This window comes from Tursiops truncatus, chromosome 3 (genome assembly GCF_011762595.2).
Source record: "Tursiops truncatus isolate mTurTru1 chromosome 3, mTurTru1.mat.Y, whole genome shotgun sequence".
NCBI lineage: Eukaryota > Metazoa > Chordata > Mammalia > Artiodactyla > Delphinidae > Tursiops > Tursiops truncatus.
In genome coordinates, this window is record NC_047036.1 from 162,935,078 (window position 1) to 162,957,349 (window position 22,272).

The window sequence follows — 22,272 nt, forward strand, 5'->3', positions numbered from 1 at the left end:
GCCATCTTGTAGCATGTATCAGAACTTCATTCTTCTTTATGGCTGAATAATGTTCCATCGTGTGGATGGATCACATTATTTATTTATTTATTTATTTGGTGGCTCCAGGTCTTAGTTGCGGCACGCAGGCTCCTTAGATGTGGCACGTGAACTCTTAGTTATGGCACGCATGTGGGAACTTTGTGAGGAATTGCCAGACTGTTTGCCAGAGCTGTTGAAAGCAGACCCACATCTGAGAGAAGACTGCAGATGGGTTTATTCCTCCCAAAGTCCCTGCCCAGAACACAGCACTTCTTTCCAGGACTGGTCATGACCATCAGCAGCATCTGTGGTCTCATAGTCCATAACCCTGGAAACCCGTGAGGCGGGGGCCCAGATGGGGAAAATGAGTCATGGGGAGAAACTGACGAGGGCACTTAGCCTAAACCCCCTTCCTACCCTGCCTCACCCCACATTCCATGACCCCCTTGCAGTGGCCCTGGGAGGCCGGAGTCCACCCTCACTGGGCATTGTCGGCTCCCAGCCTGCGGCACCCAGAAGCCCTTGCAGAATGGGGAATAAGCCAAGAGCTGTGAGAAAGAGGTGGAAACGGCAGCGAGACTTGCACACTGTTCCCAGCTCAGGACTGCAGACCTTCCTGTTGGCGCCTGCCAGTTCCCCCCTCTCCCACCCCTACTGCCCACCAGCACCCACCACCCCCCAGCTGCTCCCCTTCCCCAGCTGTGCCTCCCCACCTCTGGCCACCTCCGGCTGTCTTTCTTTTGCTTCCTCTAAATGCTTCTCGTTAAAGCCTTTAAATATTTTAAAATTTCAAAATATTGTTTGCAGGGTCTGGTTCACAGAATTGATGATATGTCATTCTCATGACCATGGGTCTATCCATGACCCACTTTACTTTACTCATTAATTTTTTTTAATTCCATAAGGTATACCCACAAGCCCTCAACAAGAAGTGGGAGATGGCCCTGCCCTCTCCCGCCACCACCCTGAATTCTGTTTGTTATTTTCTCACTCCTTTATTTTTTTTATAATAATCACTTGTATTTTTATTTATTTATTTTTAATATTTATTTATTTGGTTGCACCGGGTCTTAGTTGCGGCAGGCAGGCTCCTTAGTTGCGGCTCCAGGGCTCCTTAGTTGCGGCTCGCCAGCTTCTTAGTGGTTGCTTGTGAACTCTCAGTTGTGGCATGCATGTGGGATCTAGTTCCCTGACCAGGGATCGAACCCGGGTCCCCTGCATTGGGAGTGCGAAGTCTTATCCACTCTGCCTCCAGGGAAGTCCCACTCCTTTATTTTTTTAAGTTTTCTTAGACATGTTGGTATGCTGAAAGCTTATCTTGTATCAATTTCTCTGTCTGAGCTTTATGACTCGGGTGGCTTTCAGATGGGCTTTGGGGACTTCTTTTTTGCTCAAGATTCGACTATGATCAAATCATCATATCACAGGCTTTAAATATATTACAATTTTATTTGTCAGTTACACCTCAATAAAGCTGGCGGGGGGTGGATAAAGATTCTACTATGAAACCTGTCCAGCTGCAAATTAAGATTTTTGCACTGCATCCAATTTTTAAAATGAAGAAAGGAGTGTGTTGCCAGGACCCAGCCATCTGGCAGCTGACCCCTGGGGTTCTTTTTCACAGCCGTGTAATATTCCACTGTTTCTCCAGTTGCTACTGAGGAAACATGAACGTTCTGTTAAAGTCTTAACAGCCATCTTGTTAATGGGCTGCCTTTAAAGAATCATTGGTGTTGCTCCTTTTAAGCAACTCGCCTCTCTGTTCCCTCTTACTTCCCCAAATCTTGGGGATCGCTGGGAGGGGGGGTGAAGTTGGCTACCCCTGAGGAGCCCTCTCCGACCGGAGGCCATCCGCTGCCCTGTTGGCCCTGCAGCTGCTTATAAACCAGCTATTTATAGCCCCACCCCGCCCCCAGCCCATGTCACTGCCCACTTCCTTGGGGCCACCAGTGAGTTCAATGCTGATGGGGAAGGGGAAGTGGGTTGCTAGGTGCTGGGGTTTGTTTAGGGTTTGAGGTGCCCTTACAGTTTCCTGAAGGTCTTCATTTCCAAGAAGCTGAGAACACTGATTCGATAGCTCAACCTACTTTTCTTACCTCAGTCAGTTTGGGGTGAGGGAGGAGGTGGAACAGGGCGCTGGGACCCCGTGCCCCGTCCTTGGCCCTAAACGCAGCCCTCTAAGGCATCACAGCTTCTTGCTTCACTTCTCATTGGCTTTGGGCTGCTCCTCCACATCTTCCTCTATCCCCCATTCAAATGGGGTACAAAGCGCCCCTGAGACCCCCATAGCCCCAGCCCCTGGAGACTGAGAGGCCTGGGCAGTCTTGGGGGCCCGGGCTAAATAGGTGCTTGTGCAGTGCTCCCCAGCACTCTGCCCCAGGGCCGTGGCCCCAAATAGCTCAGCTTCTATATTTAGAAGTTTGCTCAATAGTGCCAGGGAACTATAAATACGGCCCAGCTCTGCTACTGCCTCCCAACTCCCCAGGCTGGGCCAGGCCAGGTGGGGGCCAGGGCTTAGGAGGATGCCAGCTGGGCCAGGGCTGAGTCTGCACCAGGAGTCCCTGGTCAGGTGGATTCTGGAGGCCTGGGCTCAAGGGAACCCAGGTGTCCAGCCTGCAGGAGGAGACAATGGGCCCATTGTTGGGCCTTTCCCCAGGTTGAAGGCCATCAGTCTCTGGCCTCCCACCCCCTTCCCTCACTCCATGGGGTTTCCTGGCGCAGGGACAGCTGTCTGGCCTCACAATAGCTGTGCCGTCCTCCTGGAGCCAGCAGCTGGGCTCATCCGCGTGGGGGCTGGCCCGGCCCCTTCCTCTGCCATTGTCTCCCTTCCAGGGGGCTTCCTGTTATGCCCCCTCTACCCGAAGATCCCATCTGACCCCCTCTCTCAGCCTGGGCTTGCGAGGGTGCTGGGCATGGGCTGCTGGCACAAGAAGCCAGGGGGCAGGACACTGGGGTCCCCTCGTCTCCCTCCCCACCGCAGAGGACAGCAAAGAAAAGGGTATCATCCTAAGAGCCACTGCTGTGGTTCACTGAGTGTCTATTCTCAGCGACATCCCTGCAATCCACTCACTCTCTTATGATCTTCACCAGCCCTGCTGCGAGGTTCTGACCATTTCACAGATGGAGAAACTGAGGCCCAGAGAGGCCACATCACCCGTCCAAGACCACACAGTCCAAAACATAGGGAATTCTCTGTCAGTCCAGGGGTTAGGACTCCATCCTTCTACTGCAGGGGGCATAGGTTCGATCCTTGGTCGGGGAACTAAGGTCCCGTAAGCCATGAGGTGCGGCCAAAAAAAAAAAAAAGGTACATGATCTCCCACAGCACCACTTTCATTTATTACTAAATATTTTAAAAAAATAAAAAGAGGAAGAGGCTGGGTTTGCCCAGGACCTCTGCTATGAGATGGTGATGCCCTGTGACTGTGCATGTCATTTTACTACTCTGTGCCTCAGTTTCCCCATCTGCCAAATGGAAATCACAGCACCTGCCTCCTAGGCTACTGGGAAGATAAGTGAGTTCAATCCCTGCAAAATGATTACATACAGTGGACGCTGGATGAATACTGTCATCCACTGTGATGATGTGTTACCATGGCAGCTATAAAAATAAAAATATAAATATAATATAATAAATAATACTATCATTATGATTGGCTGACTAGTCCTGGATCTGCTACTTCCTAGCTGAGGAATCTCAGGCCAGTGGCCCAACCCCCCAGGTGCTGGTTTCCCATCTGAAAAACAGGGATGCATGTCCCTACCTCACACTGTTGTGGAACAGAGGTCTCGAGATTGTCCAGGGCTTTGGGGCTGGAACTTCAGGGCAGAGGAAAGGGGGAGAAACACTGTGCCATCTCAGCAGGGGCAAGATAATGAAGCCTGTAGTGGGCTTCCTTCAGTGGAGGGTAGTATTACTAATTATGCAGCCCTACTGAGTGCAGGCTTTGCTCTGGTTCTACAGAGACACAAATGGACCAAAGTCCTGTCCTCCAGGATGACAGTCTAGGGGGGGTGGGGGGCAGACAGTAAACAAATTAAGTAGGTAAATTTCGTGATGGGGGGATGGTGAAGGGCTACAGAGAACTGAGAAAGTAGGGAATATTCGGAGGATTACATTTATGACATGGGGATGGGGGGTGGGGGGTTGGTCAGGGAATGTTTGGGCAAAAACATGAAGGAGAGGAGGGAGCGAGCCGTGAGGTTATCTAGTTCTCTGGGTAAGAGTGCTCCAGGCAGAGGCAACAGCCTGTGCAAAGGCCCTGAGGTCACCCCATGCCTGGTGTTTTCCATAAGGAAAACTGTAGCCAAGCTACCGAGGAAAGAGTGGGAGGAGGTGAGGGCAGGGAGGTGACAGCAGAGCAGGCCGGGCCTTATGGGCCGAGGAAGGACTTGGGGTTTGACTCTGAGTGAGGTGGGAGCCATGGAGGGTGCTTGAGCAGAGGAGGGATGAGATCTGACTCAGGTGTTCCCAGGCACCCTTGGGCCACTTGGAGGGGAAAGGAGTGGGGGGTGGGGTGAGGGGGGGATGTCCCTCTTCGTGCCTTCCCCAATCCTTCTCTCCTATATCACTCATTCCTTCCTTACCCTGCTCTGTGAGGCCAGTAGGCAGGAATTAAAATCCCATTCACCAGAAAGGAAAACTGAGCCCCAGGATGGTTAGACCTGCTCCAAGGGCCCAAGACACATCTCTGGGGGAGGAGAAGGCATGATTGCAACCCTTGGGCAGTGGCTCCCCCAGGCTGGAACCCCTACCCCCCAGCTTTTTCAAGCACCAGCTGTCAGACCTGTGGGCCTGTGGTGGGGGGAGGTGGGGGCATGTCCAGCCCTGGAATTTCCAGCTCTAAGGGAAAAAAGCCAAAAATCCACCTTGGGCCTTGTCTGTCCCCCTCCCCTCCCAGTCTCCTCCCATGTCCACACCCCTCCCCCTGAGGAAACTGAGGCACAGAGAGACCTCAGTTACCCTGATGGGACCCCTTTCCATGCCCTGTCCAGGTCAAAGGGACAGGAAGAGCAGGAAGGGGTTAATTTTAGGACTGGGGGTGCTCCACCATCCCTGGGATAATGCTTCTCTGCCTCTGGCCATGAGTGACCTTTTTTTTCCATGACTGCAATCCTAACCTTTTAAACTATTATGTACTTAATATTTTATTTAATTTTCTAAGCTTTTGCATCCTTGAATCCATTCATTTAAAAAAGAATCTTTATATTGATGTCCTGATTGGGAAACCCTTCTCACTGCCTCAAATAGTCTGTAAATTTACAAATAAATAAGAACACAAGGAACATAAACCATGGATTCTAGCTGGAAAAACCTCAGGGCCACCAAGGTGTTAGCACCCAGTAGAGACTTTCTCCTGGACCTTGGGCTCATTGCAGGGACCTGGGGACTGAACTGCCTACCTGTGGATCTCTGCTTAGCCACTTGTTACCTGCACCTCAGTTTCCCCCTTCTGCAAAATGGGAATCATAGCAACACCTGCCTCGAAGGTATTTCGAGGAGTAAATGAGTTAAAATAGATAAAGAGATAACGCTAGGCAAATCAGGCCTGGCTCACATTAAGTGCTTTCTAAATAATAGTGTTTTTTAAAACAAATGATCAGAAGGCTTGAGATAAACCAGTCATATGACTTATTTGAAAAGGAAACAACTCTCCTATCATGTGATTCTCTGTTGATTAGTGCAGTACCCAGGAATGCCCAAAATATAAGTTTCCTACCAGGTGAAACGCTGACCCAGAAAGGCCAGCTCCAGGAGCACGGTGGCCCCGAGATTCCGCAGTTTCTCTTCTTGGCATCAGCCTGGCATCCGTGAGGACCCCTTTGTGCCCCTCCCCCAGCTCTTCTTTGGACTCTGGCCTCTCTGTGCCTCAGTTTCTTCATCTGGAAAACAGAGGAGGAAGGTCCTGTTAGCTCAGAGGCTGGCCCTGGGGACTCAGCACGACGAAGCAGCGAGCACAGGGTGGTCCCCCAACGTGGGTGCCCTGAGCTATTATTTCTGACGTGGCTCCTCCCCAACCTCAATGCCAGACAAGGAAGACTTCCTCCTTGCCCCTGGGATCAGCCAACCCGAGTACACAGGGGCCAGAGAGTTCAGACACTCAACGGGCAGGTTGTGCCTCTGTGCCACGTTTGAGTGTGTGTGAGTGTGTGTGTGTGTGTGTGTGTGTGTGTGCGCGCGCGCGCGCCTCCGCGCGCAACACACAGCGCCCCTGGGTCTGTGTTTTCACTGCACTTTCCTGTTGGTTTTCAGCTGCCCCGCCAGCTCCAGGGAGGGCACTGGGCCAGTGGCTGTCCCCGCCTTTATAAAGGGCTGGTGGGCCTTGGGGAAGCGTGCACAGCTGCCCAGCCTGGAGACACAGAGAAGCCCTGCCCTATCTTCTGCTTCCCCTGCGGGCAGCTTAGACCATGGGAGGCCCTCACAGCGTTGCATTGTTCGTCTTTCACGGTGAGAATTTTGCGGCCCCGTGGGGTGGGGGGCAGGCAGCAAGGGAGCTCCTGACAGCACTATGGGGTTCTCCGGCCCCCTCTTCCCCGGGGAGAAACGCAAAGTGCGGCTGGCAGCTCTGGGGCCAGGCCCGGAGGAAGCCACATGGTCAGGCAGGGGCTGAGGGCACATGGGGAGAGGGGCTGGTAGTGCCCAGCACCCCCAAGCCGTGGCAGGATCCCTCAGGGTGCTCTAAGAGCCTGCCCCCTCTCCCAGAGAAATCTCTGAGCGCTCCCAAAGCGGGGAAACAGGTTTGGGGAAGGAGAGGGGAAAAAAGTGAGTGCTGGGACTCCTGAAGACAGCCGGGCATAGGGAAGCGCTGCGGCGCTGGAGGGCTGGGGGGTTGGGGTGGGACCTCCCCATTGAGGGGGTACCCCCAACCTGTCCCCCACTGTCTCAGTGGCATGGGGCAGCCCCAGAGACCCTCATTCTGGCTCCCCTGGGCCCAGCTTGGACTCAGCCGTGGGTGGAAAGGACTTTGCCAGTGGACGGTTTGAACTTGACTTTTGCTGCGACTTCCCCAGGGCCTCCCTTCCCGCCCCACCCAGGGTGGCTCTACCGGTTATCGTGGGCAGCTGGTTGCCAGGGCAACCAAGCAACAAAGAGAATGAAGAAATGGCATTTGGGGTACCAACCAGAGCTTCCCCAGGCCACAGGGACGGGCTTCCCTGTGCTGGCCCGGGATGGCGGGCGTGAGCCCAGTGGCTCCCAGACTGGGAAGCAAGAAACTGGAATCTGTGTGGGGCACACCTGATGGGGGGCGGTGTGTCACCGGAGCCAGATCTCGCAGCCCCTGAATCTCACTTTCCACATCTGTAAAATGTGGCAAGACTGGTCTTCACTTTATAGGACTGTGTTAAAGGTGAACTGAGTTCGTATGCAAACTATTCCTGGTTCACAGAATTAAGTAAACGGTATTTATTATTATTTCACTGGCTGGTCTGGGGGGTAGACTGGGGGGTCCTTAGCAGGAGGATCAAGGAGAGGACGACTGTCCCATCCCCACCCCAGGAATCTTACGCCTCAGGGCTCGGCGGGGGGAATGCAAACCAGATGGGACTGGGAGCAGATGACCAGCGGCTCCACTCCCAGCTCCTGTTTGGGAGACTTCCAAGGACCCAGATGGAGAAGTCCTGGCCCAAGAGCCTCTGTGGTGGGGAAGCAGTGCCCAGCCTAGGCAGAGGTCACAGGGCACAAAACAACCGTCCCATCCCCCTGCAGCAACTGGGAACCTTGACCCCCATCAATTCCACCTTTTCCAAGCTCCTCTGTTCACCAGATTCTTCCTGAATCTTTTTCTGGGCTCCAAGCCTCAGTCTGTCCATCTGCAGAATGGACACAAACAGGGCAGTTGTGAACGTGAAAGTTGCTACCGGGGACTTTGGGAGCTGGGGACAAATCAGCCCAGGTCCCATCCTACCAGGGAAGGCCATTTTGTGGTGTGTCATGCGAAGAGGCACTGAGCCCCAGCCAAGGGGGAAACTAGCCAAGTCCGGTGACCAGAGAGGAGGACGAGAGAAATCCTCACACGAGGGAGGGGAAGGACATTCCAGCCTCAGTTTACCCTGGCTGGGAGTGCTTCTGGGAGGGACTCTTGCCCACCGCCAGCCCGAGGGGTATCAAGTTTGGACCTAGGGGCTGAGTGGTCAGGGGACCCCCCAGCCTGCACCCTTGACAGCCCCACAAGCTTTGCGCACGATGCTGGACCCCAGAATTCCCCTGGGAGCTCCCTCCAAAGGCAATGGGCTATGAGTCATCCGTTCCCTTGGCCCAGGAAGTGACTCATGCCTGCCCTTCCTCCCGGCCCCCATCCCTCCGCCCACCGCCCCTTTTGGGTCTCCCTGGATCGTTGGGGTCTGCACTGCCTCCCTGGCATTCCCACGTGGGCAGGGACTGGCCGCCTCCCCCAAGCCCTCCCCATGCCTCCACCTGTCGCTGAGCTGCCCTCACCCCCTCCCTCCCTTTCCCTCTGTTTCCATCCCACCCCCTTTCTAATTGTTTTTCTCTATCTTGCTCTCAGTCTCCATGTCTGTGTCTCTCTGTCCGATCTCTGCCATTTCTGTCTCTCTCTGAGTGTCCTGTTTCTCTGTCCCTCTCTATCACTGTCTTAACTTCTGTTTCTCTCCATCTGTCTCTCCTCATCTCTCTGTCTCTGTTTCTTTCTCCCTCTCTCTCATCTCTGTTTTCTCTCCATCTCTGTCTTCTTGTCTGTCTCTGGTGAACCGTGAGGAGATCCCCATCTCTAAAGCCCCTGATGACTTGAGGAGGCCCCGAGAGTGGGGTGCCCCTGAGCAGCAGGTACAGCCGGGGAGGAGGTGCTCCTCCAGCACCACCCCCAACGTGAGCCCACAGCATCTTCCTGTGCGCAGGGGCGGCTAGGGTGAAATGTCACCACTGGGTCTCAAGACAGCCATCAGGGCTGACAGATATTGTGGGCGTGGTGTGCCTGCACCTGCGTCCCCAAGGACGGCTGTGTGGGCTGGAGGATCTTAGATTCGGGGGTGGGGAGGATCTGAGAAAACACCCAGTCCTTTTCCTCCAACCCCCTCATTCTTACACAGAGAAACGTTGCACGGGGAACTCTACTCAATATTCTGCGATAACCTCTATGAGAAAAGAATCTGAAAAAGAATGAATACATGTGGGACTTCCCGGGCGGTCCAGTGGTTAAGATTCTGAGCTTCCACTTCAGGGTTGGATCCCTGGTCGGGGAACTAAGATTCCACATTCTTCTCGGTGCGGCCAAAAAAAAAAAAAAAAAAAAAAGAATGAATATATGCATATGTGTAACTGAATCACTTTGCTGTACGCCTGAAATTAACACAACATTGTAAATCAACTATAATCCCATATAATTTTTTTTCAAAAAGAAAAGAAACGTTGACGACAGTAAACACTTTGACACACCAGGTGATATTCGGAGGCTTACTTCTCACACTACTCTAGGAAATGGGTCCCGTCACCATCCCCATTCTACAGAAGGGGAAGCTGAGGCTCTGAGAGATGAGGTAACCTGACCACAGTCCAGAATTTGAACTGTGGCTGCCAGGCTCCAGAGTGTTTGCTGAACTGTTGCCGACAGAGCCCACAGGTCCGTGGGAGCCAGGACCCCCTCGGTGCTTGGGCCCCTTCTCCATCCCTCAGTTTCTGAAATCCACCTCCAGGTGACAGGTGGCAGAGCCTCTGGCCATGGGTGTCCAATCTCTGGGAGGTGCCACGTACTCACTCTCTCCTTGAGCAACGGACAGAGCCCAAGCCTGGGAGGGGCCAACAGCCCCCTTTCCACAGTTGCTTCTCTCTTAGCATTGCATCTGCCCTTCCCTGCTCTGGTGACCCCCTTGACCCTCCCCTTCTCTGTTCCAGTGCTGTGTGTCTTGCTGACTCTGTCGGAAGCTGGGTCCCGGAACACCACGGGTGAGTCTGCTGGGAGCAACTCAGTCCACAGCCGGAGCCTGGGGAAGGGGCCCTAGACCCTCACCCACCCCCCTCAGCCCAAACAGGAGAGAGGCCTGTTGCAGGGGGAAGGCCAGGGTCAAGCCTCCCCAACACCCCTTCTTATGGAGATGATCCTGCCCCCCTCCCCAGTCCCTGACTCAGCCCTCACGTTCTGACCAAGGTCTCCATCCCCACAGCCTGTGCTAGGCAGTGCCCTGCAAACTCCTCATGTGTCGGTGGCGACGTCTGCCGCTGCGCTCCGGGATTCAGTTCTTTATCTGGGAAGGACTTCACCGACAGGCTCGGCAGCTGTGATGGTACAGAGGCTTGGGGGTGATGGAGGGACATGCAGAGATTGTGGGGTGCAGTCCAATGCCCGTGGGGGGACATGGGTGTTGGTTGGGGGCTTCAGCCTTTCTCCTCAGGACCATCATCAAGGACAGAAAAAAGAGAAAGGAAAAGCTATGAGAGAGGTGGAGAGATGAGACATGAATAAACATGGCCTCCTGGAGAGAGAGAGGAGCTGGGTCTCCAGGAGTCTGGAGTCTGTGCCTCAGTTTGCCCTTTCAGGACTGAGGAGGGGGATGCAGAGCTTCCACCCACCCCCCACTTCAGCACTTCCCACGGTGTCCCAATCTGGGGTGCCAGCCAGAGGGCCAAGAAGAGCAGAGCTGATTGCACAAGCTTCAGGAATGGCTTGCTCCAGCCGCAGCCCAGCCTCAGCAGTATTGCCTGAGAGTCTAATTCTTTCTAAAAAGACACTGATTAGCCATCAGGACCAGTGCTGGGGAGCCAGGTAGGGGATGGGGATCTCTGCCCTGACCAAACTCACGCCTTTGGGAGGTGACCCTTTGCCCTGCTGTGTTCCAGACATCAACGAGTGCGGACCACCCTTGACAGTGTCCTGTGGAAAATTAGCAGACTGCCAGAACACGGAAGGGGGCTATGACTGCATGTGCATCCCAGGATATGAGCTTACTTCTGGGGCAACAGTGTTCAAGAATGAGAGTGAGAACACGTGTCGAGGTAAGAATGACCCTGCATCTTCCACTTCTCCATCCATGAGGTTTGGGGTCACCCAAATACTGAGGCATTCCTGTAGCATCCAGGGGTCAGGGCTTTGGTTACAGGTGTAGCACCCAGGTCTGAGTTGGGACAGATGTACCTGTGCCTTTCCCACCTGCACAGAGAGGCAGGGCGGCATGAGCCAGGGACCCAAATCCTGGCTTTGCCACCTGATAGCTGTGTGTGTGACACTGGCCAGGATACTTATTCAGAAATCACCGTTAACATGTGGGATGTGATAATACTATTGCGAGAGTATGGCTTTTTTTGTTTTTGTTTTTGTTTTGCGGTACGCGGGCCTCTCACTGCCGTGGCCTCTCCCGTTGCGGAGCACAGGCTCCGGACGCACAGGCTCAGCGGCCATGGCTCACGGGCCCAGCCGCTCTGCGGCATGTGGGATCTTCCCGGACCGGGGCACGAACCCGTGACCCCTGCATCGGCAGGCGGACTCTCAACCACTGCGCCGCCAGGGAGGCCCTGTTTTGTTTTTTTAGAGTCTCTATCTTTTACAGATAAAAACAAAAGGAGCTTTGCCTTTTATTAACTGTGTGATTTTGGACAAGTTACTTCACCTCTCTGTGCCTCGGTTTACCCATCTGTAAAAAGGGGGTGACCAATGGCGCTTATTACCTCATAGAATTGCCAGGAAGGCATAGGAGATCACAAAACACAAAACAGTGATGGCTGTTGGGTTTTTAAATTATAATGATTATGAGTTAATGTACCCTTTCCAGGACGGGCATCCCTGTGGTTTGTGCCCCACGGTGGGTGCTCGCGAGTAGCTGTCCCAGTCCATCCCCTTACCAGGGACCCCGGAGGAGCCTGGTCTCCACACATCACCAGGTTTTGCCCCCTTTCCAGAGGGGGCAGGCAGGCAGGGAAAGGGGCAGATGGGGCCAGCAGTGGACAGACAGGAGCCACGACTCCAGAGAGGGGTCCAGAGAGGGGATTAGACGCGAATACTGAGGACGGGGAGGGGAAGGTGGGAGGTGAGGAAGAGGCTGAACCCAGGGTCCAGAGGACCCTGAGTAGGGTCCACAGGCCCACCCTGCGGCTACCTTGGTCCCAGCGCCTTCCCTCCTGCCCTGCAGAGGGAGGGCGGCAGAGCCTCCCTGGTGGGAGGGAAGAGAGGACCTGCATCTATGTGGAGGTGCTGCTGGTCCACAGGGGCCTCTGTGGGGGTATGCTGTGCTTGAAACCTGTGGCCTGGCCAGAACCTTCACGTGAACTGGAAAAATGTCCCTCATCTCCAAGGTGAATACTGTGTGTTTAGGGAATGGAGAGTGAGCTGGTTTTCCTCTCCCACTTGCCTCCTTGGCTGGACACCCTTGTGCAGTCAGGAACCTGCACAACTGTACATGGTGGTCATGGAGCCCACTCAGTGTGCCTTGGCTGGGGGTGCCACCCACCCACTGTTGTGAGCCCCTGCAGAGACACAGATGAACAAGAGTGAGGTGTGAGAGGGAGCTCTACGGACCACAAGGAGGGTGACTGCGAGAGAGTAGCCTGCTGGTTTGGACCAGAGTTTGCTGCCTGAAGACCTAGCTCTGTGACTGGCTCAGCTGGACTGTCTGTGCACCCCTTCCTCAGCATTCCAACCTTTGCCACACCTGAGGATGTGTCCGCCCGTGTCCTGGCCGTGGGGTCCGCTACGGGCAGGAGACACGGGCTGCTCCCTGGGTTCCTCATCCCACTTTCTCCAGGCATCAGAGGGCCGTCTTGTGCACGTACCTCATCTCCCAACCCTCTCTGAACCCCAAGGCTCAGAACCCTTTGCAGAGGGTCACTTCCAGATGTTTGGAACATCCCCCCGGCCACCTGGCATCTTATGTGCGTGAAACAAAAGAGTGGCTGGCATTCAAGATACTCAATGAGGTCACAGCACCGTGTGTTCCAGCACACTATCTGCCCTCTTCGCCGCTCTTAGTGACTGCTGGGAGGAGACCTGCCCCTCTGGGGCCCTCTCAGACCCCCTGGGCCATGGTGGACCCTGGGACCCTGTCCAGAAATGCGGGAGGAGGGAGATTCAAGGACAGGTCCACCGTCCCTGGCCAGCCCTGCCCTGGCTCAGCAACCTGCCTGGAAAAGATGCCTCCTGGCACCCTGACCCCAATTCTCAGCCACTCAGCTTCCATCTATTTCCCCACACAAGGCTCCACCCTGACCCTCCCCAGTAATTCCAGTTCACGGACCCGAGGCAGCTCTGATGACTGGGGCCTGGGAGAACGTTGTGTCAGGGGTGGGCAGGGTGACATCGAGCCCCCAACACACTGGAAGAATCAGATGAACAAAGAGGCTCCCATCTGGACCAGATGACAGGAGAGGTTGTCATCAGGGATCATTGCCCCTGGCCTGACCCTCTACCGAAGAGATCAACCCAGGCTCCACGATGACCCAGACCACTTGGGGACAGAAGACGGAGGCTGAGCCCCACTCAGCAGGGTCCACGGGTCTACGTCCCAGGTGAGAGGCCAAGGGCCAAGATGACAGAAACACCTGCCACCCTTCATGCATGACACCTGCTCCCTGCTCCAGCCACCCAGCCATTGCCCACTGCAGGCCTTGCTCAGACGTGGATTCTCACCACTTCCTGCCAATCTAGGCGATGCCTTCGTGGGAATCAGAAAAAGGCACCTTCAGAGGCCCAAGGCTGCCTGGCCAGACGTCAGCCCCACTGTCCAGCACAGCCTGGTGCCCACTGTCCAGGTGGCCCTGGCCTTTCCGGCATCACCCTCATTTTCTGTGCCACTGCCCAAAAGCCTCGTCCTTGAGGGGCGTGGCTCAGGGGTGGGTCTTGGGGCATCTCCATGGAGCTGGAGTCTCAGAGTTAGCGTGGACAGGAGAGTGCTGTCCCGCCAGGGTCACCAGGATCCAAGGAGAACTCAGCTGACAGCACTCCCTCTGGGGGAGTCAGGACAAAGCCCATCACCGGGAGCCAAGATGAGGCCTCCCTGCTCAGGGAACACAGCATTTCTCCTGCACTCGGTTCCCAGGAAGGCACGCCCAGGCCTGTGTCCAAATCCTTAGGCTGGGACACAAGCAGCTGTGATGTCCCCACCACAGCTGGGAGCTTCCCAGGGAGGCTGAGAGAGCCAGAGCCGGCAGACGGGGGAGGACTTGGGTCACTCCTGGCCACGTCTGGACAACAGAACATCTGGGCCACCATGCTCACCCACGGGATGCCTCCATGCGAATTAGAAAAGACCCACTCACCGACGGAGAGAGAGTGGGCCCGGAAGGCTGTCCACAGCTGCAGGCATCCATCGTCGTCTCCTTTCCCTTGCAGATGTGGATGAATGTCAGCAGAAACCCAAAGTCTGTAAAGGCCGCAGTGTCTGCATCAACACGCCGGGCAGCTACATCTGCCGGTGCCCACCTGGCTTGAAGCTCAACCTGGAGGACCCAAGACATTGCACAGGTAGAGGCCCTGGGAAGACAGTGTGAGGCTGGCCTGGAGCTGAAGAAGGAGTCGAGGTGGTCCCTGGAGCCTGAGGAGGAGGGAGAAGAGCCTCAGGTTCCTGCAATGCCAAGGGCCTGCCCGGGCCCTGCCCAAGGATTCGCCTCCCCGAAAGGTCCCACCACAGGCCAGGGAGGCGGCAGAGCCTTCTGGGCCTGGGGTTCCCTTGTGGAGTTCCCTGCCCCTGTGAACATCCCCAGACCTCGCCCCTTCCTCATCTGTCACATTCGAGCAGAGGAAGCTGTCACTTCCTGTTCCCAGAAGGGGAACCTCAGTCCAGGGCTGGACTTCCAGACCCCACGACTCAGTCTCCCTCCTGGTTTTACTATAAAGTGGGGACCATGGCCCCTGCCACGCCCATCTTGCAGGGAGGCTACCTTAAGGTGCTTTGAGGGTGAAGTTGAAGGTCACCAGGTGATGGCACGTGCAATCACAGTGGGGTCCTTGGTGCTGGGCAGTGATAAGCGGGTACAGTGAGAAGTGGAAGTGGGGGCGCCTGACCCTCTGGCTTTGTCCTCAGATGTGAATGAATGTACCTCGGGGAGAAACCCATGCCACAACTCCAGCCACTGCTTCAACCTCGTGGGCACCTATAAGTGCCACTGCCGTCCAGGCTGGAAGCCAGTTCCTGGGGCCCCCAGCAGCCCAAACAACACTGTCTGCGAAGGTTCAGAGCTCAGATGCTATGTTCTTGGAGACCCACACTTAAAACATCTGATCACATATTCAGTGGCACCCACCCAAACCAAACAGAAAGAATGCTGGGGGAGCCCTGCTGTGCCAGGCATTAATTTTTTGGGGCTAAATGTCAAAACATCTGGGGGTCCTGGAGAAGGAGCTGGGGTGCCAAGAGATAAGCTCCCAGGGACTCCAGGCAGCAGCTAATTACTGAGACGAAGATACTTCAGTATTTTCACAACCTGCCTATCTGTATGGGGCCCACCTGCTACGTGTCAGAACTCTGCACACTTCCCGTAAATAACCTCAGCGTCCACCGTTCGATGATGTGCAGTCAGCAGGTGGCATCACCTCCGGGCGTGGGAGGGGGCACTGATATGGGAAAAACAGGGGCACAGAGAGGAGAGGGGCCTCATCAGGGCTGGGACAGAGCCAGACCCCCTTCTTCGTGTCCCCAGATATGGATGAGTGCAGCTCCGGGCAGCATCAGTGTCACAACTCCACCATCTGCGTCAACAACGTGGGTTCATACACGTGTCGGTGCCGCCAAGGCTGGGTGCCCAAACCCGGATTCCAGGATAAGCAAATGGGCACCATCTGCGAAGGTACCTGTCCTGACCTGACCCCAGACCCCCTCCTACAACAAGCACAGACACTCTCACACCTAATGAACTGCTGTCCTGTCCCCTGCAGAGATCTCCTTCCCCACCTGGACCGCACCCCCTGAAATCAAGAGCCAGGTGAGTGGCCCCAGCAGGGAACAGGAGACAGGAAATCTTCCACCCAGCTCACCCTGTCCACCCATTTTCCCCAAGCTCCCCCATCCAGGATGAGGTTCTCTGACCCCCCTTCTCTCCCCTCTCTCCAGAGTCTCTCTGACTTCTTTGAAAGAGTCCAGAAAATGAGCATAGACTTCAACTCAGCCTTGCCTCAGAAAACCATCCAGGTAAGGGCAGGCCCTGGGGGGGAACCCCAGGACAGTATGGGGTGGCTGGAAGATGCTTCAGTGTGAGTGGAGATGCCCAAGCAGGGGCCTCTGTGTCTGTATGCACAATATACACACACACCATATATATACATTGTACAAACACAGACATACATACACACCCCAAAATGTACACACACACACACACACACACACACACACACACACACACACACACACATTTGAGAGGGATATAATGGCAATAGAATGAAGCAGTTGAGAATTTCACCTCTGGAGCCAGGCCTCAAGGTTCAAATACACCCCATCCTACCCGCTGCCACTTCCTGCTGTGTGACCTCAGGCAAGTGACTCCCCCTCTCTGGGCCTGTCTCCTCACTTCATAAATGGTGCCTGCTTCATACAGGTGGTGAAAAGGTTTAAATGAACTAATAGAAGTAAGGCTCAAAGAATAGTGCCTGGCACACAGTATAAGCAGTATACGTAAGCTTTGGCATATGTCCTTAGCCTGGTAGAAATATTGAGCCCCTAAAAAATAATAATAATAACTTTTAAAAAGAGAAATATATGAGGAACTTCCCTGGTGGTCCAGTGGGTAACACTCCACACTCCCAATGCAGGGGGCCTGGGTTCCCTGGTTGGGGAACGAGATCCCGCATGCATGCCGCAACTAGTAAGAGTCCTCATGCCCCAACTAAAGATGCCGCATGCCGTACAAAGATCCCATGTGCTGCACCCAAGACCCGGCGCAGCCAAAATAAATAAGTATTAAAAAAGAGAGAGAGAGAGAGAGAGAAACATGTGAGCCCCTTGTGTCATTTAAAATTTTCCTGTAGCTACATTTTTAAAATATAAAAGTAGGGCTTCCCTGGTGGCACAGTGTTTGAGTCCACCTGCCGATGCAGGGGACGCGGGTTCGCGCCCCGGTCCGGGAAGATCCCACATGCCGCGGAGCGGCTGCGCCCGTGAGCCATGGCCGCTGAGCCTGCGCGTCTGGAGCCTGTGCTCCGCAACGGGAGAGGCCACAACAGGGAGAGGCCCACGTACCGCAAAATAAAAATAAAAAATAATAAGATATAAAAGTAAAGAATAAATTTAAGAGTAAAAGTAAACAAGTGAAATTAATGTGAAAATTGCATATAACCCAATAGATTCAAACTATTACCATTTCAACGTGGAGCCATATTTTAAGCGACACCTGTGGCTCGGGGCAACCATTCTGGGGCAGGAAAGGGCCTGTGCCTGATAAATGTTAAGCGCTGTCGTTGTTATAATACGTGCACGCAGGCATATACTCAGTCCCCTTACTTGTCTTCTGGCTACTGCAGTGTCTTGAAGATTCCCCTGTGTCTGTCCCCCAGGCAACCCAGGTGGGTCTCCAGTGTGTACCCCAGTTGTGGGGGCGGGGTGAGGGGAGGTGAGATCAGGGTCCTTCAGGCAGCCCCTGTGGTGCAATGACCCAGCAGCTGTCACCCAACACCCACAGTACCTCATCATGTCACTGGATGACCTGTTGAAAACCCCAGGGGACCTGGAGGCCTTGGACCTGTCTTCCAGGCACCACACAGCCACCTACCTGTTCTCAGGCCTCGAACAAATCCTGAGGACCCTGGCCAAAGCCATGTCTAATGGCGCCTTCATCTACCATTCTCCTGGGGACACAGGTGAGACCCCGTCCTGCTCCGCCCCAGCCCCAGGCCCCCCTCATACACCCAGAGCCCCTGATCACTGCCCCCTGTCCCCTCAGAGCTGTCCCTGATGGTCCAGGAGCAGGGGAATGGAAACATCACCGTGGGCCAGAGCCAGGCACGGATGCTGCTGGACTGGGCCGTGGCAGCTGGAGCCGAGAAGTCCGGTAATGGCAGGATCCGGAGTGGGCACCTGAGGGAGAGGGATGGAGAAGCTGGGATATGGCTAGGGGTGAGATTCCGAATATGCAGCAACTGAAAACTGACCCATGGGGAGGGACTCCAGGCATCACAGTGGACTGGTGAGCCTGAATTAGACATCTTAGGAGGGAGGATGGGGCACAGAAGGAAGCAGAGCAGAAGGTAGCCAGCGTGTCTGTCCCCCAGGTCCCACCGTGGTAGGAATCCTCTCCAGCCCGAACATGCAGAAATTGCTGGCCAATGCCTCTTTGGACCTGGACTTGGAGAAGCAAACCGAGCTGAAAGAGATCTACGAAAGTCCTGTCCGCGGTGCCCAGCTCAGGCTTCTTTCAGCCGTCAACTTGGTCTTTCTGAGCAACACGAACACAGATAAACTCAACTCCAAGGTCACCTTCGCCTTCTCCCACCCTGTGAGTCCTTGGGTGGGGAGGGGGGTTCAGCCCTACTGCTCACCCCATGGCCAAGGTCACCGTGGTCCCTCTGCAGCCTTTGTTTCCCCACTTCCACCCACTCTGCTCCTTCCTTACAGGTATCTCAGGGCCTTTGCACTTGCTCTGCCCTCTGCCTGGGACACCTTTCCTCCACATGACTCAGTCCTTTACCTGTCTCCAGTCTTTGTTCAAATGTCACCTCCTTTTCTAGGCCTTCCCTGACCTGCTTATTTTAAATTACAATCTGTAATCACGCCTCACCTTTTCCCTTTGCTCTTTTCTTTCTTTCTTTTGAACTCAGCACCTTCTAACACACTATCTAGTTTACTTATTGAAAATTTATTAGGTTTATTATTTTCTGTCTGTCTCCCCCACTAGTATGTCAGCCCCAGAAGGACAGGGACTTGTGTCTGCCCTGTTTACTCCCGTGTCCCCTGGCCTGACGCACACAGTAGGTGCTCAGTAGATAAAGGCCAAATGAAAAACAGCCCTCTTTGGGTTCAACCCAAGCCCAGTACCCAAGAGTGGGATCCAGGCTAACCTCTACCACCGCCCCTACCTGCTCACAGTGGGAGATGCCCGGGACAAGGCAGGAGCTGATCTGCGCCTTCTGGAGGAGTGACAGCAACAGGAGAGGGTACTGGTCCACCTCGGGCTGCCAGACGCTGGGCAGCGGGAATGGCAGCACCACCTGCCAATGCAATCACCTGAGCAGCTTTGCCATCCTCATGGCCCACTACGATGTGGAGGTGAGCAGACCAGGGGCCATCCGCAAAAGCCCACAGGGGGCACGGTTGGCTTCGGTGAGACAGGCAGCTGGTTCTTGGGGGTACGGTCCACCTGATTCTGTATGGCTGCACAGCCCAGGCGGCCCTACACCACACCTCCCAGCGCCTTCCCTGGGACCCCCCCAGACCTCCACATGACCCAGCAACTAAACAGAGTGGCCTGGCACTGCAGGCCCTGCTCCAGCCGGTGCCCCTCTGACCGCTCACCCCCTAACAAGTTGTTAAATATCCCTAAAAGCTCCTGAGGGAGCACAGCTTTCTGTATGTGGCCTCAGAGGGACCCATAGATACGCTGGGCCATGTGAGTACCTGGAATGGGCCAGGCAGAGGAGGGGAGGCTGGTGGTCCAGGCCCAAGGCCCAGGAAGGACAAAAATGTGGGTTTTGAGGAGCTCATAGGTGTGGCCAGGTGTAGGAGGGGCAAGAGATGAGATAGAGATGAGGGTCAGAGAGATGGGCTCATCAGTGTTGGGAAAGAAGGTTGCAGCCATTGAGGCCTCACTGGGGACGTTCTCAGGAGAGCTGTCTGGGTGTGTAGTGGAGAAGCCCATCCGGAAGAACTAGGGATCCCTGCTGCACCCATGGGGGTGGGGGGGCGGTATTTAGGATGAGACACAGCAGGTTTACTCAGATGTTGATGGCAGAAGAGGTGGGGGGGAGATGAGCCACTGATCAGAGTCCTACAGGCCAGGTCCCAGGTGCCTGCTGGTGGTGGGGCCCACAAGGAGGGCAGGAAGGCCTCAGAGCACTAATCGAGTCCCGCCCACCCCGTCCTGCATCCAGGACTGGAAGCTGGCCCTGATCACCAAGGTGGGACTGGCTTTGTCGCTGGTCTGCCTGCTGCTGTGCATTCTCACCTTCCTGCTGGTGCGGCCCATCCAGGGCTCGCGCACCACGGTGCACCTGCACCTCTGCATCTGCCTCTTCGTGGGCTCTACCATCTTCCTGGCGGGCATCGAGAACGAAGGCGGCCAGGTGAGGCCCCGCCCCGTGGAGGGCCCCACTCTCGCCTGAGCGCTAGACCTACCTGCGAGGGCCCTGAGTGGAATAGCCCCGCCCACTCCCAGCTGGGTCCGGTGGTCGGGCCCGGGAAGCCCAGGGCCCCGCCCATTCGCCCGCTTTAAACCCCGCACGGCCACGCCCTGACTCCGCCTGCCATCCGGCGTCGGGCCCGCCCATCGCTGACGTCACCTGTCCCTCCGCCCCGCCCCCGCCCCGCAGGTTGGGCTGCGCTGCCGCCTGGTGGCCGCGATGCTGCACTACTGCTTCCTGGCCGCCTTCTGCTGGATGAGCCTCGAGGGCGTGGAGCTCTACTTCCTCGTGGTGCGCGTGTTCCAAGGCCAAGGCCTGAGAAAGCGCTGGCTGTGCCTGATCGGCTACGGCGTGCCGCTGTTCATCGTGGCCGTCTCGGCAGCCATCAAGAGCCAGGGCTACGGCCGCCCCCAGTAGTGAGTGCGAGGTGGTGGGAGAGGGCCAGGGCGTGGAGGCTGCACCCAAACACAGTGCCCCTGCTCGCCTGTGACCCCGCCCTCTGGGCTTACTGGGTGCTGACCAGACCCCTCCCTTCTCGCCCAGCTGCTGGTTGGACCACGCCAACGGCTTCCTCTGGAGCTTCCTGGGACCTGTGACCTTCATCGTTTTGGTAACTGCCTCACTCCCCACCCCACACCTGTGGAAACCTGAGGTGCTTGGCTCCACACTGAGCCGGCTCCACCGGCTTTCTCCCTGTGAGCTCCAAGGACACCCCCTAATCCGAATTCTGTGCTCCCCACCCAGTGCAATGCTGTCATCTTCGTGATTACTGTCTGGAAGCTCACTCAGAAGTTTTCTGAAATCAACCCAGACATAAAGAAACTAAAGAAGGCCAGGTGAGAGCAGGGGCAGGGAGGGGGCCTGGCAGGAGCGGGTGTGTGAGGCGAGGGCCTTACGCGGCAACTGCCCGCCTCCCCACAGGGTGCTGACCATCACCGCCATCGCCCAGCTCTTTGTGTTGGGCTGCACCTGGGTCTTCGGCCTGTTCCTCTTCGACCAGCGCAGCTGGGTGCTGTGCTACGTCTTCAGCGTCCTCAACAGCCTGCAGGGCCTCTTCCTCTTTGTGCTGCACTGCCTCCTCAACAAGAAGGCGGGCTGCAGGCCGGGCTGCGGGCGGGGCTGGGACCTTCGTCCCGGGGCCCCTCCTCCCCTGACCTGGCACCCTGTGCCCCACAGGTGAGGGAGGAGTACCGGAGGTGGGCCTGCATGGTCACCGGGAACAAGTACTCCGAGTTCGCCACATCCACCTCTGGGTCTGGCTCCAGCCAGAGTCAGACTCAGGTAAGGGCTGAGCCTGGAGCGGGGGTGCAGGCCATAAGGCACCTGGGCCTGGGGTCAGTTCTCACGGGGCTCCTTTCTCTCCAGGCCCTCAGGCCCTCAGAGTCTGGCATGTGAAGGCGCCGTCCTGGCCGGGCCAGCGGCTCCCGTGGCCTCCGCAGCTCCTGCACATGCTGAAGACCGCCTCTCCTCTCCCACTGCTCTGCTCCCTCCTGCCCTGGTCCCCATACGCACCATGGAGAGGAGGGTGACAACTGCCACCTGGCACCGTACTCCAGAATACCCAGCCAGGGTGGAGAGCCGGACCTACTGGGCCTGCTTCTGGCTGCCTCTCAGCTCCACCCTAGCCAGGACCCAGGGCAGGGGCAGAAGCTGGCCCAGGACTGCAGCCCCTTGCCCTGGCACACGAGGCCCAGACAGACTGAGGGCTCCTGTGCCCAGCCTGGCCCTCCCCGCTCATCTGTCTTTGCTACAGAACAAGAGGCCAGGGTGCTGGTGCTCAGCACCGGTTAAGCTAAGACTGAGGTCAGGGGTGGGAGAAGGGCAGGGCCGAAGGCTCATGGTACAGAGGCCCATCTGCCCCCAGGGCAGAGGGTTCTCACTGATGTGAAGGCTGTGGATACTGTGTAATGTTTTTTATCTGTATAAAGCTTTCAGTGTTGACACTTAAAATTAAATATCACGTTGACATAGAAAGTGGCATTTCTTCCTGGCTAAGGGCTCGGAGACCAGGCCCATGGTTTTCCACCAAGTGCCGAGAGCTGACAGA

At 55.9% G+C, this 22,272-nt stretch overlaps 1 protein-coding gene and 1 long non-coding RNA gene across 5 annotated transcripts; one reads left to right on the plus strand and one right to left on the minus strand.

Moving 5' to 3' along the window:
* Positions 1-1,450: 1,450 nt before the first annotated feature.
* On the minus strand, positions 1,451-8,412 carry LOC117311740 (uncharacterized). The gene is made up of 2 exons (XR_004526030.2): positions 7,762-8,412; positions 1,451-5,904 (listed from the first exon to the last, which is right to left on the minus strand). It is a non-coding gene; the product is annotated as an uncharacterized lncRNA (long non-coding RNA).
* On the plus strand, positions 6,231-22,199 carry ADGRE5 (adhesion G protein-coupled receptor E5). Of its 4 annotated transcripts, XM_033854190.2 has the most exons (20): positions 6,231-6,469; positions 9,872-9,922; positions 10,141-10,260; positions 10,814-10,969; positions 14,295-14,426; positions 14,986-15,132; positions 15,602-15,748; positions 15,837-15,883; positions 16,012-16,089; positions 17,573-17,750; positions 17,834-17,941; positions 18,162-18,385; positions 18,976-19,155; positions 19,977-20,168; positions 20,415-20,641; positions 20,769-20,835; positions 20,970-21,061; positions 21,147-21,315; positions 21,402-21,506; positions 21,591-22,199. In XM_033854190.2, exons 1-20 carry the CDS (start codon positions 6,430-6,432, stop codon positions 21,618-21,620), a joined length of 2,490 nt encoding a protein of 829 aa, XP_033710081.1. In that variant the 5' UTR covers positions 6,231-6,429; the 3' UTR covers positions 21,621-22,199. The 4 variants fall into 4 exon arrangements, with proteins under 4 accessions (XP_033710081.1, XP_033710083.1, XP_033710082.1 ...); XM_033854192.2 differs by lacking the exon at positions 14,986-15,132 and having other exon boundaries at positions 6,233-6,469; XM_033854191.2 differs by lacking the exon at positions 14,295-14,426 and having other exon boundaries at positions 6,233-6,469.
* Positions 22,200-22,272: the final 73 nt, after the last annotated feature.